A 16,002-nucleotide genomic window follows, 5' to 3' on the forward strand; every position below is an offset into this window, starting at 1 on the left:
AAGACAATTTGGCATCGTTAGGAGGACTGGGGACTCTGTAGGCCTGATAATAATAGATTAGCTTTCTTGGAAGCCACACTAAACAAGCATAACAACTGCTATTTCAGGATCATTTAGAGTTGATAGACATGGGAAATGTACTGACATGACTTCTAGCAGAGTTTAGTGAAAAACTGTGGTCCCCAAGATAAACTTGGGTTTCTTTCCAGTATTGTTCTCCTCTCTGTGACCACTTTTCTTTTGAATGTCTCTCCCAGGCTTCTTGAAATCCTGTGGTGAGAATCTCAGTCACTAGACTAATTACATCAATATGGAGGAAAAAAGTCACTTTATTAAATATTTAATCTTCTCAATAATCCTGCAAGATGTTACTATTAATAGTCCCATTTTACAGGTAACAAAACTGCACATCTGTAACTGGTTATATAGCTTACCTTGCAGTATATGGCAACATTGTAGGTAAAGTTACAGATTCTAAATCCCATTTTCCTTCTGCTACACAGTACTGACTTACAGTAAAATAAACCAGGCCTGTTAAATCCTTGCATGAAAGTTACCAGTGTTGTTACTGAGAAAAAATGTTCTATGAAAATGATGCGGCCTCCCCAAGGTATTTACCAAGAACAACACTCTTTGTAGATTGCCCCAAACTAATTCCACTGCTGCGTCCACTACAAGCTCCCTTCCTTACCCCCTGCCGACAGCAGTCAGACCTGGAGCTTCTGGTGGTGCCCTGTGCACTTAAGGCTCAGCCAGTAGGACCTTCCTTATAATTTCCCCCCTTTTCCTAGCCTGTCTTTCTGCCTCTACCCTTGTCCCTACCACTCCCCACCCCAAGCAGCCAGAACAGTCCTTTGGTTTAAAACATAAGGAAGGCAGCCCTCTGCTCAAAAGCTTCTGATGCTTCATCTCTCTTAGAATATAAGCCATGGCCTTCAAGGCCTTGTACATTTTGGTCTTTGGCTGCTTCTATGACCCTGTCACTGACCACACTCACTCCACTTGAACCAGGGCTTGTAAACTTGCTGTTCCTACTCTCTGCAGCGTGTTTGCCCAGGTATCTCTGTGACTGACCCCCTCACATCACTCAGATCTCTGCCTGTCTGTGAGACCTTCTTGGCCACTCTGTCTAAAATAGCAGTCCCCATCATGCTCCGTTTCTTATTCTGCCTTATTTTTCCTTGTAACACTTATTTTCTATTTGTTTATTGATATCACCTCCTGTGAGCTCAGGGGCTCTGTCGGTCCTGTTCCCGCTGCCTCCCCAGCTGCTGGGGTAGTGCCTGGCCCACAGTGTGCACCTAGTGGCATTGGTGAACCGTGGAATTGAATACATGGAAGCTGTGGTCCTGGCAGAGGGGGACAGGAAGTGGGGTCACCATCACCAAGGGGCCTACAGTAATGAAGTGGAAGTGTCCTGGTCTCTCCCAACGTTAGGTTAGCATTGCTGGTTCCCCAACTGTAACGGGCATTAGGAAATTTGTGCACGTTTCTCTGGGTGAGAAGCAGGTTTATTGCTCTGATAAGGATGGGAATGACTTTTCCTCTGAACACCCAGGTTTCCAGGACAGGTATGCCACCTCAGGAGACGGCTAGTATTAGTGTGGATCCCCTGCCCACTCTTCCAAATCTGGAAGTCACTCATGGGAGTGTGTTTGTGGTGCCTGTTGAAAGTGCCTCCTGAATTGTGGCTTTCTGATCCCATAGGAAGAAGACTTCAATAACTTGGCTTTAATGAGCTCTGTCTTCAGAGTGTCCTTACATAGAGATGTCCTGCCTGGATAGTTGTACCTTATGCCATTTTCAGTGCATTTTTCTGTTGTTCTTCCTCTAGGATCTTCTACGTCTCTCATGATTCCCAAGACTTGAAGATCTTCAGCTATATTGCTCGGGATGGTGCCAGCAATATCTTCAGGTGTAACGTCTTTAAATCCAAGAAGAAGGTAAAGGGAAAGTCACTGGTCATCTATTATTTTCCTCTGATGGATCCAGAGCATCCCCGACATTGGCCCATCTCCACCTTGAAAGTTTGGAGGACTGTTGTAAGGCCAGGCAAGGGAGAACTATCTTGGTTGTCTGTCATTGCTCCTGTATAATGAAATTCTCTTTTGGTTTCATTTGAACTTTGTGCTTAGTTACATACAAACAATTGGAGAGGGTTTGGCCATTGGGTAAGTGTTCTGGAACAGGAGCAGGTAGACAGCACCAGGAATGATGCTCACCTCAGCCTGAGGTAGGAAGAAAGCATTGCCATTGACTAAGGTGATCCTTCATCATAATTCTGTGTATTGATCAGTGGGCTACGAAATATGCCACATGGAATCTAGTTTAGACTTTGTGATATTGGTTTTCCTGGGTGATTATTTTGATATGACAACCTTGATACTTAAATAAATGCAACTTTTACAATTTTGTAGAGGCTTCTTTCTGTCATTCCTCCAGGAGTTTAACATATAAAACTGGGGTTTTAGAAACCTAGGGGTTAGGAAAATAGGACCTAGCCCCACCTCTCCATTGGAACCCTAAGTGATGTTATGCAAGTCTCAGCTTCCTTATCTATAAAATAAGGAGGATAGTCAAAACCAGCATTTCCTAAAATATATTCTGGAAAACAATTTATCATCCAAAATGTTCCTTGTTATTAATACAACTACTGATCTAAATTGCCAAGAAGTCCTGAAGTTAAAGAAACTCCTTTAACTTTGTTTAACTCAGCAAACTCATTTGGCCAGGGAACCATATTTTTTCTATGTAATGTGTGTTCATATCTTGGGAACTATTTTTCTGAAGAAAAGATTTTGGAAAACACTGTTTATGCCTCTAAGGGCCCTAATAGATCTACTAGAGACAAACTACTAGGCCCGGCCTCCTAGGAGGACTTCCAGCCCTCTTCCTGCCTATTTCTCCTTTGAATGGTATGTGACACCTTATGTCCTAAGGCCTCTGTAATAGGTTCGTAGGTACCTTGTCAAGTGGGGATAATAAGAATAATACAATACACAACAGGGTCAAGATTTGTTGATGTGTCCCGTACCCCACCCTAGCTCCACAAAGAGAGCCATGCTTTGCTGACTTAGCCTCTTCCTGTAAGGAGATCTGTGTCCTTACCCACCCTTTTCCCAGGCTTTTAAAATGCACATGATGGAATTGGATGGACAGTGGGAGGGAAATAAAAGGTAAGTTGCCAGACTTCACTTTCTAGATAATAGTACAGTTGAGAGAAAAAAGAAAATATGTAAGTGAGGCTGAGTTGAGCTGTAAATTACAGAACTGATAGGAAGAGGAGTGAGAAGAAGGAGAGAGAAAGAACAGCTATAGGAGCTGGGGATGAGAGAGTTTAGGGTTTGAGAGATTGAAAGGCTCTTATGCAGCTTTGAGATGTTGGGGGACCTGGGGAGGAGAGACAGGAAATACAGAGTTCTTTTGAGAGTTATGAATTAGATCATTTGTAATGTTCTTTGACAAATGCATCTAAAGACTGGAATGGCTTTTAATTCATTTTGAGTGTTTGACTGTGTTTCTGACTTTAGTTTTTGTACATAAACTGGACCACATGGACCTTGGAATTTATTTAAATTACAAATAACACATTATCATTTACCAAGTGCTTCAATAGTTATTTTATCTTTATAGTACATATGTGAAAAACATAAGACAGGTGGTTTTCACCCTTATTTTTACAGACGAGTAAATAGAGGCTCAGAGGGATTAAATAACTTGCCCAAGTTCCAATGACTAGACACTGCCTAGAACCAGGGAGACATGCAGAACAAAAGAATTTTGAGCAAGAAACCTAGATAAGGGAGACCATTATATTATATTTGCCTTGCCATGGATCTAATGTAGCAATACAAACATAAGTAGGGGCAATACCATTCTTCTGCCAAGACCTGAGTCTAAGAGCGATGCCTACTTGGAACTTTGATCTTGAAGTGAAGCACAGAGTTGCTTTCTCGTTAGGAGTAATTATCTGGTTCCCTATCATATCAAATTTTTCCTATGTCTTGTAGCTCTCAGAGTTAATTCTGATCTATGGCTCTTCTATTTCCTGGATCCCTTTCACTCTTACCTACTGAGGCTGTAGCTGTTCATAGGGTGGGTTCTCAGGCCTTTGCTGGCCTGTGGCCATGCAGCTGAGGGAATCGTTTCCATTCAGCCTGGGCTGTGAGCCTCGGGGCTGCTGAACTGTAGGTGGGGAGGCCAGTTTCCAAGCCAGGAAAGATAAGTGAATTGTTAGCAAAGGAAGCTGAATCCAAAGGAAGCCAAATCGGGGAGAGTTGGGGAACACGCCTGCGAGGTTTTGTTCGCCATCCTGGTTAGCTTTCCAAACCTGGTGATTTACTTTTTCGTAAATCATTTCTGGTTTTGAGAGATGATAATTAGTTTGGGAAGGGGTTTTAACTGGAAAATCATAGGAATGCTTAAGAGGTAAGAGGGAAGGGAGTATAGACTCTGAGGAAACGTGTCTTGAAGAGATGTTTATGGATTATTGGAAGTCAGTAGGGAGAGCTCTTGACGGGAAGCCAGCAGACCTGGGTGTTCTCCTGGGCCCTGTATTGATCGTAGTGGAGAGAAACCTTGTCTGAGCTCCTTGCTAAGTCAGAGCTTTGGTTATTGCTGGTTCACATCATGTCGTGTCCCCTGTGTGCACACCCATGGCCCGTTTCTCCTGACAGACCTCTAATGCTGGTGCCATCCTTACCCTACAGCTCATCATGGGGAAAGGGGCTGCCTCTCCTGTTGGTTGAGAGTGTGGGTCTGCCATCTCAGGTTTCCTGGTAGAGGGCCCCCCTATAGCTTGCTCCCTGCAGTTGTTATTCTATACCTGTGGATCTTCCTTTAGTCACACACATAGCCAATGTGGTTCCCACCTTGAGTATTTTAACCTTGAACTGATTCTTTTCAATTAGGCTTTTACCAGAAACTAGATAGCAAAATTTGCAGGAATATAATGTGGTGCCTGTTATTCTTCTACTACTGTAGATTATTTAAGTTCTAGCCTTATATTAAGTTGAATAATAATATCTAACCTGTTTTGATTACTTGCTGTGTGCCTAAGACTGTTCTAAGCTCTATATATGAACTGTCTTCATTCCTACAGCCGCCTGCGAGGTAGGTACTATTGTGATCTTCATTTTGTAGATGAGAAAATGGACACTGAAGGAAGGCACATAAATTGGGTAAGGACTCATAAATAGTGGAGTCAGAACTGAACTGAACCCAGGAAGTCTGTCTCTGGAGCTCACACTCTTAACTACTGCATTATACTATTGTCCTTGGCTCCTTAGGAAGTTGCATAACTAAGGAGTAGCTTTGTTTTCCAAGAACACATTTGTAACTGGGTTCTACTGTTATCATTATGTGGGTATGAAGAGCTTCTTAACTTTGAATGGCCCAAATCACTTTGACGTAGGTTTTCCTTTATCTTCCTAGTATCCTTGTATGGTCAATATTGACTCCATTTTATAGTTGTGGAAAGAAAGGGCCCAGGGAAGTAAATTTTCCTTGGTCACACAGTGAATCAGTGATGCCACTAAGATTAAAACTGGGCTTCCTGCTTCCCAGTCCAGGACTTTGGCCACTAAGACCTGTTACAAGAAACTTACATAAAAGACACATGAGCCTCTCTGGAGTTGAGTTTCTCCACCCATCAAATCATGGAAGGCATCTCAGGAATGCTGATTGTTATATGTGAAGTGGTCTGATCTCTCAGGAACAAATTCTCCATGACTGGGAAGGATTGCCAGGATTGTGGTGGAGGAGTCCTAGCACTCTTCAGATGCATGCTAGAAGGGAGGGGTGGGAGTGGGTCTTTTCCTAGCTAAGAGCATCCACTGGAAACACCTCCTAATAGCATGGGCATTCCTCATTTCCTCTCCTTGGGGGATATAATGATACTATTCATTTGCAAGGCCTTTTGCCTCTTGAGGAGCCTCTTGCATGGTCTTTTGACCTCTCCTGTGGAGTGGATGTCACCCTCCTGTCATTTTCTCCTAGCCCCAGGAGGATGTGGTTGTCTGCCCTGATTAAGAGTGACTGTACTTATTAGCACATCTGTGCGTGAAGTGTTGGTGATTAACAGGAGCCACAGGAATCTCCCCATTATCTTCACGGGCAGCGGGCAGCTCCTTGAAATAATTTTGCCTGCAATCACAGCCCAGTTGGTTTGGATTAGGAGAAATCATTTCCTCCGATAATGCTGTCACCATTAATTTGGGGGCCACAGCTGTGAAGGTTAACTGTCCTTTAAAGTTTGCAATGGATTTTGAATGATGATGACAGCCGTATGCTAACATGTGAGTCATTTGCTTGGTCAAGCTTAAGAGGTGAAAGATTGGAAAGTCCTAAATTGAGCTGTTTTTTGTTTTGTTTTGTTTTTTTTCCTATAGCTTTGGGTTGGGTTGGGAAGGCAAAATATAGAATTCATAGGTCTCAAAACTCATCTAGTCCAAATCTCTCTCTTTATGGATGAGGAGATCAATACTTAGAAAGGTATATTAACTTGTCCACGGTCACTCATCTGGTTACTGACAGCACTGAGGTTATAACTCAGCCTTCTTTCCTCTATGGTACTATGTTTCATGGACTAGCAGAGTAGTAGGAAAAAACCAGCAGTCTATTGGAAACTTTACAATGCAATATATGCTGTCAATGTTGAAAGTCACACCTGCTTTAAAACTAAACTTTCCTCATACTGAGCAATATTCTGATGTCCAAGGTATTGTCTCAATCAAATTCTATAATCAAGGCCACTAAATAACCTGTTGTAGGGCCGGGCGCGGTGGCTCACGCCTGTAATCCTAGCACTTTGGGAGGCCGAGGCAAGCAGATCGTTTGAGCTCAGGAGTTCGAGACCAGCCTGAGGAAGAGCGAGACCCCATCTCTACTAAAAATAGAAAGAAATTATACAGACAGCTAAAATACATACAGAAAAATTAGCTGGGCATGGTGGCGCATGCCTGTAGTCCCAGCTACATGGGAGGCTGAGGCAGAAGGATCACTTGAGCCCAGGAGTTTGAGGTTGCTGTGAGCTAGGCTTATTCCACGGCACTCACTCTAGCCCTGGCAACAGAGTGAGACTCTGTCTCAAAAAAAAAAAAAAAAACCTGTTGTACACAAACCTAACTTATCTAACATTTCAGAGCTTCAGTACCTTGGATCTTCCTTTCATGTAGAAGTACAAATATAAATATTTTCATGCTTCAGCATTGTAAATTCCATAGATTGCAATCATTTGATGTATATGAGCTAAATCTTTTACTAAGGTTCAGAAAAACCCACATTAAAGAAATATGACATTCAGCTCTATCTTTGTTGAGATTCTGTGGTAGTTAAGGTCGAGATAAGGACACTGTATTTTATTGCTGTGATAGATGAGAATTGTAAATCTGTGAGCTGTCCTGCCCCTGACTTCATGGACTTCAATTCCCTGGAATTCAGAAGCACTTGCCAGACAAATCCTGAGTGCCCAGAATATATCGGCAGGGGGTGGGGCAGTAACCGTAGTAGAGTGGCGAGCTGGTAGACTAATAAAGAACCTTACTTGCAAGATGTGTGCCCCACCTTCTCTTTTTTCTCATCTTATTGTCATTATCATCATCATCTTCATCTTGCATTTTATGCTTATACTCTCTACTTACCTTGCTTATCTGATGACTCCTTTAATTATCTTCATAAGTTGTGAAATAGAGAGCTTTTTCCAGGACAATGAAATTCAGAACCGTGCCCAAGATTATTTATTAAATCAGCTGTAGAATAAGACTAATAATCATTTTTTACATGTATATAGCACTTAAAAGATTCCCAAAGTTGATAGGACCAACCAACAGCAAGGTCACTAAGAAGGAGAACAGAAAATAAAATCGTAGTCTATGGGCATGGCACCTTGAACACACCCTGTCTTGTCTGATCTCAGAAGCTAAGTCGGGTCAGGCCTGGTTAGTACTTGGATGGAAGAAAATAAAATCATGATTGACTATAATTTTTCTGTGGGCCAATGAAGTATAGGAATCAACCTTTTGATTTGTCTTCCTAAAGCTACCACTGCAGGCTTTTGTCTGCCTGTGAGTACACAACCCATGCTCACTGAGAATATAGTGTTAATTTCATGACCACTGCTGCAATTCATCAAATATTGACACCTGCTAGGTGTATAGTGGATCCCACATTAGGTGTGCTAAAGAGAATAGCTGTTCATTGCATCTTGACTTTTGTGCTGGGTCGAGGGATGTCTTGGGGGCAGGGGAGAGGGAGCTATGTCAACGTGAAAAGGAAGGGGTTTAAAGAATCATTGCTGTGTGTGGCAAAGGTTAAGTGGCATACGGTTCTAAGACAGCTTCCTTTCCAGCCCTATTTTCACAAAATTGCCTATAATTGGCATTCCCATGAACAGTGCTCTCCATCTGCAGCTGAGAGCCACTCTCAGGTTAAATATCCCTTTCCAGCTTTGAAAACATCAAAACAACCATATATAGCCTAATCCTGACAACCAAGAGGCCATACATGCTTTGGGCTGCTAATAGAAAATGGCTGTTAGACAGGAAGATTCTATCCATGTGGCAAAGCACTTTCAGAAGCTTATGTAAAACTAAACTGGATTTGTACAGAAATAATGTGATACAATGATGCTTTAAAAAAAATTTAGTAAATTCCAGAGAATGGCCAGGTTTTAGAACTCGAAAAGGCCGCCTTCTCAATGTCCCACTTGTTTATTCTTTGCACCTCACTGCCTTCGATCTTTAAACCTCCACTTTGGTTTCCAAAGACCTGTTTGTGGTCATGAGATGTGAGCAACTGCTTCAGTGTGACCTGGGAGACCCAAAGATGAGTATTCATCAAAATCTCTGGAAGGGGTTCTTTTTAAAGCTTGTCTTTACCAGAGTTCTCTCTCTCTCGGGTTCAGACATGGCTTATTAACTATTAAGTCCCAGCACATTTGATGCTTGCATTCTGGGGTGGCAGGCAGAAGGTGGGATGACAAGTAGGATAGGCCCAGCAGGCAGAAGCCGACATGGTTGTGCAGAGAGCACATGGTGGGAGGGACAGCCCCTGCCAGGCACAGGTTGCCCCTGCTAGCCACCTTCAAGTAATTGCCCCCCTAATAAGGCTCTTATATAGAATCCTCTAAAGGTAGACTTCACTGGTGAAGGAAGGAGAGCCTAAAGGGTCAAGGGGCATCTGAACTCACATAGCCATTTATGAGTAGAGCCATCCAGCCCCTTCTGACTCCTAGAGTGGTAAATGGGAAGGACAGTTCTTTTATGTGCATGTCATCATTCTGTAAACCAGATAGAGTGACTTGATTATATATTTAAGTGCAGAGGGCTCTTCATAAAATGTGCCACTGTGTCCTTTTACTGTGAATAGAAATAGCCTTCACATTAAAGAGGAGTAAAATAAAACATAAATCAAAATGAAACCATTTAGCACTGAATGTAAAAAAACTATAACTCTTATTCAACAATTTTCTCATGTATAGAAACCATCGTACTAGTTCAGACCAAAGATCCATTTGGCCCAGGAGTTTCTCTCTGGTGCCGTGGGGAAGGAAAGTGGTGGAATAGCCCTTTTGATGCCAGCATACGTATGTATGAGGTGTTTCCTTTGGTATCTTTATGTTTCTATTGTTAATAATCCCACCTTTACTGCACTAGTTTTTGTTTTCTGCCTTAATTGCCTTTTGGTGCAATGAAATCCATATTCAGAATAAAATATTTCTTGAGCATTTACTATATGCTGTACACTGTGGGGGGTATTATCATATATGTTGTCCATATGTTTATTCCCCTGTGTGACAGAGATGCTGTGGACAGAGACATCACTGATTGACTTTTTCAGTGAAATTCTAGGAATATTATAGAGAACATCCGTGATCAAGGAAATGGGAGGCTGAGGAGCGGGATTCCCTTTCCAGCATGGGCAAGGCGGGACGAGTAAACCTGAAGTTTGCATTTTCTACTTTCTCAGGGGAATCAGATAGAGGTCAGAGTCAATTGCTAATCTTAGTAAATGGACTAAAATGTAAAAATGAAACAGCATAAATACTAAGCATTAAAACCAACCTACTTCCTTACGACCATTTTGGGCTTATAAATAGTTGTTTGACCCTGTGGCTGTAGTCCACATGTTTGTCCTTGATAAAGGTAGCACAATGTAGATTTGAGCCAGAATCTTGATTCTTAAATTGCTCAGCTCTGAGTGCATCCCATCGTCCATTTGTAATCTTGTGGTGCACGAGAAATGCAGGCCTTCTGTGAAGTCATTTCTCACCAGCTCCATCTTCTTATTTAAATCTGAGCTCTTCCTTCCAAAGGGAAGTTTAGAAATTTGATCCCTATCCCTGTCTAATCCCATAGACCAGGGACATAGGTTTGAAAACCTTTAAATTTTTAATATCATCTTAAAAGCCAGTTAAGGGAAGTGTCTGTGATTTACCGAGATGGTGGAATTTGTACCATTTCCTCCTTAGAAAAAACCTGAGATTTTATGGTAACGAACACAATAGTGAATTTGGAATTTTTTATATAACTGTGTTTTTAAAAAGAGAAGCTGAGTCTGTACTCTGAGGATGATACAGGTTGGAACAGACTAACTCAGTCTTTGCAGATATTTATTCAGTATGCGATATCTGGATTAATTCATGTAAGATAAGAAAGTAATGGAATTAAACACTTAATCTCTATATATCATTTCCACTTAAAACCATTTAGGTTTTATTTCTAGAACCTAAAACACTTACTTTTTCCACTTCTTATAAAGATGCCTAGGAGAGCAAAATTCCAAGAGTCAGAGAAGAGGGGAGGAGGGGGGAAAGGTTCTCTGTAATGGACACTGGGTACACTGGGCAGGTAGAATGAAGTCATATCTAAGGTTTGGTAAGCTAGTGATGAGCTTTGCTGTAAGAGATTAACCATAGGTAGCCTGCTCTTATTCTCATAAAGGGAATAAGGAATAAAAATATATGAGGAGGCCCATGGGAATAACACTTTTGGGTAGAGCAGCCTTTTCTTCTCCTTTTTTACCCAAGAGTTGAGCTTCCTGGCCTAGTCTTCTAACCAGAGCACAGCGGACAGCCAAAGGAGGTATAGAAAGCCTGGGGTGTTCTTGGCCCAGGTTTGTGAGGGACTGTGCCCTCCAAATCACACCTTTTTGTATGTTTTGAGAATGCGAAGGGTAGGTGAGTCGTGCTAGGACTGATACCTACTGCTTCTCAGCTTCCTATGCAGACAGCACAGTTGTCTCTTAGACTCTGCAAGCCTGTGGTATGAGAAGAGGCCTGAGCCTACCCTGTGGGCACAGAATAAAATTAAGGATGGCCATAGAGGACAGAGGTTCTGATCCACCACTGGGTGATGGGGGACCCCATGGAAATTACCTGTCTCCTCCTGCTTCACTTAAGATTCGTATCACCTTCACTTAAGATTCTTATCATCTTCACTTAAGATTTCTTATCCAGAAATGTCAGGATGTTCCAGGTGAGGGACCAGTGGGGAATGTCTCTGGAGTTTGTATAATGGGCTAAGAGTGGTTTGAGCTATCAGACAGTTACTTTTAGGAGGTGGCTTGAGTTGAGGAAGTAAATTGAGATCTGAAATAGACATGTGGATGAGGATTTGGCCAAGATACCTCTTCATTATTAACATGGATGCTCTGGCCTGAAGTAAAAAGGAGGAACATAGTTATGACACCAGGCTTGAGGTGATAGCAAGGATAGCAGTTTAGGAAGTTACACCCAGTAGAGAATGGACCAGAGCAGTAGTTCCATGTATGGGGTTCCGAGGAGTTCATGAAGATAGTAAGGAGAAATAGCTAATTTTAATATTTTAAAAAGCACAATTGTGGCTCATTTTATTAGCCTCAACAAGGCCTTTTAAGCTTTCCAAAACACTGGGCATGAGTTTGGTGATGTGATACCAGCTGTCTCATGCAGACGAGAAGCTCTGCTTGACTCCTGACGTGACTTTGGGGGTTTTGAATGTGGTCGATGGACTTCTATGGTGTCCCGAGGTGGTCACGGCTGACCTGAAGTCAGACCATCTAAAACATGATTAATGTTAGCCTTGAGTACAGGGTGACAGTCACAATTAGATTATATAAACTACAGCCTGTGGTGGTGGGATGCTTGAGGCACCTGAGCTCTAAAACTATTTCACATTTTACTCATTTTTATCCTTGAAAGAAAGCAAAAGCTGACTGATCATCAAGTTATCATCAGTTATCCACCTTTGAGACCGTGCATATGATCCTTCCTCCCAGCCTGCTTGGGTTGCTCAAGGCTCTGCACAGCAACAGGCTGCTTTGGCCTCCCTCTCCTCTTCCAGTTAACTGGTGGAGTTCTGGGAGCTAGGGTTGGGCTTTCATCTTGGGCTGTTAAAGGAAGAGGTTAAATAGCAAAACAAAAGGAAGAAGGCACAGAACAGACTAAAGAGACTGACGCTTTTGGAGTTAGACCTGGAAAGGCTCAGCTTAGGTTTAGTTGGCTGCTTGTGGGGTTCCGGGGGCCTTGGATGCTGAGGTCCAGTTGGTCTTGCTGTTTAGACCATGGCTTCCAAGCCCCATGTCACCACAGCCCTGGGACTGCAGGAGCTCCAGAGAAACCCAACATGTGTTAGCAGCAAAAAAATAAAAAGGTGGCTGAGTTCCTTTTGGTTTGATGGACCCCACTGAACATTTGATAATGGTTGACAAAAGATTCTGAAGCATATTGACTCCTTTGTTACACTTGGGAGGGAGGAATTGGGGCTGAGTCCAGAGTTGGTGTATTTGCTATCTGTCCTTTCCATTGACTGACCATTTCAGACCTGTACAGCCTTAGGATTTTCCACCTCTTTCCTTTGCTGGCTTTGTGGGTGTCTGTCCCCATACCCCTCGCACAGCCTCACCCATCCCGACCCGTCTTGTGTCCTCGTAGAGTCTCCACGTCCTTCACTCTTCTCCTCTCTCCTTCCCAGAGCCAAGCTATGCGAATCGTCCGGACAGTGGGGCAGGCCTTCGAGGTCTGCCACAAGCTGAGCCTGCAGCACACACAGCAGAACGCAGATGGCCAGGAAGATGGGGAAAGTGAGAGGAACAGCAACAGCTCAGGGGACCCAGGTAGGCTCCATGGTGGCTGCGATGCAGATGGAGGGGCACACACACAGTGTGGGCTCCCCCAAGCCCAGGCTAGTATTAATTCACTTACAAAACATTTTTTTCTGTTTCTCTCTAGATTCCACATTTTCTTTAAGGACTATGTGTTGTTACTTTTATAATAAATTAAAGATGTTTAAATTATTAAATGAGGAAGCATTTAAAAGCTGTATATCAGAGAACACTTTCTGAAGATAGAGCTGCTATGCTACCCAATCTGACTTCAAAGAAAATTTCCGTAAAAAAACACCACCATAAAACACATTAGAAAGAATACAGTTACCTAAATAGTTTGTTTTTTCTCCATTTCTAACTTCTGTAGTTCTGTAAGCCCTCAATGTGAACAGGATTTCAATATCCCCAATTTTCAAGTCTCATTAAAAGTCAGGAGTGAGACAAGGATGTCTTTTATCTCTATTGTTTAACAATAAATACAAAAGAAGTAGGAGTAAGAAAAAGAGCAGGTAAAAATTAATAGTTATGTTAATTTTTAATGTGTGAAACTCAAGAAAATAAACTGAAAACTAGTAGAAATAATAGAATTCAGCTAAAAAGGGAAGGCCCAATATCACCCACAGGTATCTGTGGTTTTCATATATTCCAGCAACAGCTGGTTAGAAGTCATAGTGGAAGAAAAAAAATTATTAAAATAACAATTTGAAAAGATACTTACAAATAATCACAATACAAATGAGTATGTTTTATGTGAAAAAATCTTAAACAAATGGGAAAGCAACACCCTGTTCTTGGATGGGAAACCTCAACATCATAGAAATGTTAATTTTCCCTTTGTTGATCTATAAATTTAACACAACAATACAGATTTCTAACAGCAGAGAAGGCACTGTGGTAAGATATAGTATTCAAAACTTACAGGGCACAGCTAAAACAGGGCTCAGAGGAAAATCCAAAAGTTCAATTATTTACGTTAATAGATGACAAATTATGAAAGTCAAATCAATTAAGCACCCAACTCAAAAACAACAAAATAAATCTCATCGTGCAAATGAGTTTTGCAAAGTGGGTGGGAGAACAGACTGTTGCTTTGCAGCCTAGCTGCACCAGTCACTGGCTGTGTGATCTTGAGCAAGTTCTATAACTTCTCTGTGCCTTAGTTTCCTCTTCTGAAAAATGAGAATAATGGTAGTGTCTACCTCATAGAATTATTGTCATAATTAGATGAGCTGATACATTTAAAATGCTGAATCTGGTGCTTGGAACATAGCAAACACTAAATGCATGTTAGCTATTATTTTAAAGTAAATATGTAAACATTTTTTTTCAAAAAGCAAGAATAGAAAAAAATTCTGGAAACGAGTGAAAACAGAAGAGTGGCTTTCTGGAAATAAAAACATGATAAAGATATAATAGGTGAAATTGTACTTACAGTAGGTAGAATTGATGCTAGAATAAGTGCCAGAATGAATCAGAATAGAAACTCCGATATAGACCCAGATGTGTGTGCTAATTTAGTGTATGGTTTAGAGGTAGAATCGCTATGGAAAACAACGTGGAAATCGTTATTAAATTTGAAAATTCACATGCCTTTTACCCCCAAATTACTCTCAAATTCCCTTCTAAGAATTTATCCTAAGGGTAGACCCATGCATGGGTGAAATGATGCGTATATAAGGTTTGTAGCAAAGAATTTGTTGTAAAACCAAAGGATTAGAAATGGCAAGAGGGGACTTTTAAATAAATTGTAGTACAAATAATGGAATACTGCACAACCATTAAGAATGAGTAGGTTCTTGAACTGATATAAAGCCATCTTTGAGATACTTTGTTTATTTTTTAAAAAATCAAGGTTTAGAACTAGATATGATGGGCTACCCATTATATTAAAAATAGAGATATAAATGTGTGTGTATATGTAGGTATTTATGTGTGCACACGCATGCACACCCTCCCCCATGTTTATTATGCATAGAATATCTCCAGGATAGTACACGAGAAACCGGTAACTGTGGTTCATTCTGGGAAAAGGACCTGAGTGGCCAGAGTGCAAGAAGATTTACTTTTCACTATACTTTTCTAACCTTTGTACTTTGGATATATATTAGTCATAAATTTTAAAAATGACATTATTTTCATCTCAGTGAGTCAAGATCACTGAGGTGCTTGCATTAGTGACAGAGTGCCACCATTTAATAAAAGCGAGCAAGCCAAGGGAGAAGTAAAGTGATTCCCTCTGGTTCCATAGAAACCCACAGTCGCAGTGGCAGCCAGTATCCATGTCTACACAGAAATTCTAACCAAAAAGGAAAAAGCATTGTCTCAGGTGAAGCCACTTAACTCTTGGAGTGAAAGGGGTTGGGCACGGGGAGGGTGCCAGAGCCTGAGTGCCTGAACACGGTTATTATCCCAGGACTCCTGTCTAAGGAGCTTGATCTAATCTCCAAGTACCTAATCAGAACCTGCCTCAGCTCCTGCACAGAGAGATCAGAATTACATGGTTTGGGCTTTTAGAGAGAACAACTGCGTGGATAGCATTTCATGTAGATTTTATTTCCCACTTGCAGGGGGAGCTACTCCCTTCTTCCACCTCCAGCCCCTGCAGTGGTCTGCTGGAGGGGGCGGGTTGATGTGATTTGCTGGGTCACTGTGGAGGATTCTCTCTGGGGAGTCAGTGGGGGTTCCATAGGGATCACTTCCTAGCCTTTTCTTTCAGCCCTTGTACCCTGAGTTCCTTCCTGCCCCAGGTAACATGTACCTTCCAGCCACTGACAATGCTGTTCCCTCCGCTAAGGGTCCTTGTGTTCACCTCCATGCAGGAGTCCTACTTATCCTTCAGGCCTGGCATCGTGTCTTCTGGGAGGCCCAACTTCCAGCTCCCACTCTCCCGTTCTCTTCCCTTCCCCTTCCACATAATTT

At 41.9% G+C, this 16,002-nt stretch overlaps 1 protein-coding gene across 4 annotated transcripts in view; it reads left to right on the forward strand.

The window, feature by feature from the left end:
• The window catches only part of C3H1orf226 (chromosome 3 C1orf226 homolog), a 289,207-nt gene that overhangs the window by 235,530 nt on the left and 37,675 nt on the right, over positions 1 to 16,002 (forward strand). For all 4 annotated transcript variants that reach the window (XM_045547211.1, XM_045547213.1, XM_045547214.1 and 1 more), the window contains 2 exons: positions 1,835 to 1,943; positions 12,951 to 13,092. In XM_045547211.1, the coding sequence (XP_045403167.1) occupies positions 1,835 to 1,943; positions 12,951 to 13,092 (251 nt within the window). The remainder of the gene's footprint in view (positions 1 to 1,834; positions 1,944 to 12,950; positions 13,093 to 16,002) is intronic.

Source organism: Lemur catta, chromosome 3, assembly GCF_020740605.2.
Source record: "Lemur catta isolate mLemCat1 chromosome 3, mLemCat1.pri, whole genome shotgun sequence".
NCBI lineage: Eukaryota > Metazoa > Chordata > Mammalia > Primates > Lemuridae > Lemur > Lemur catta.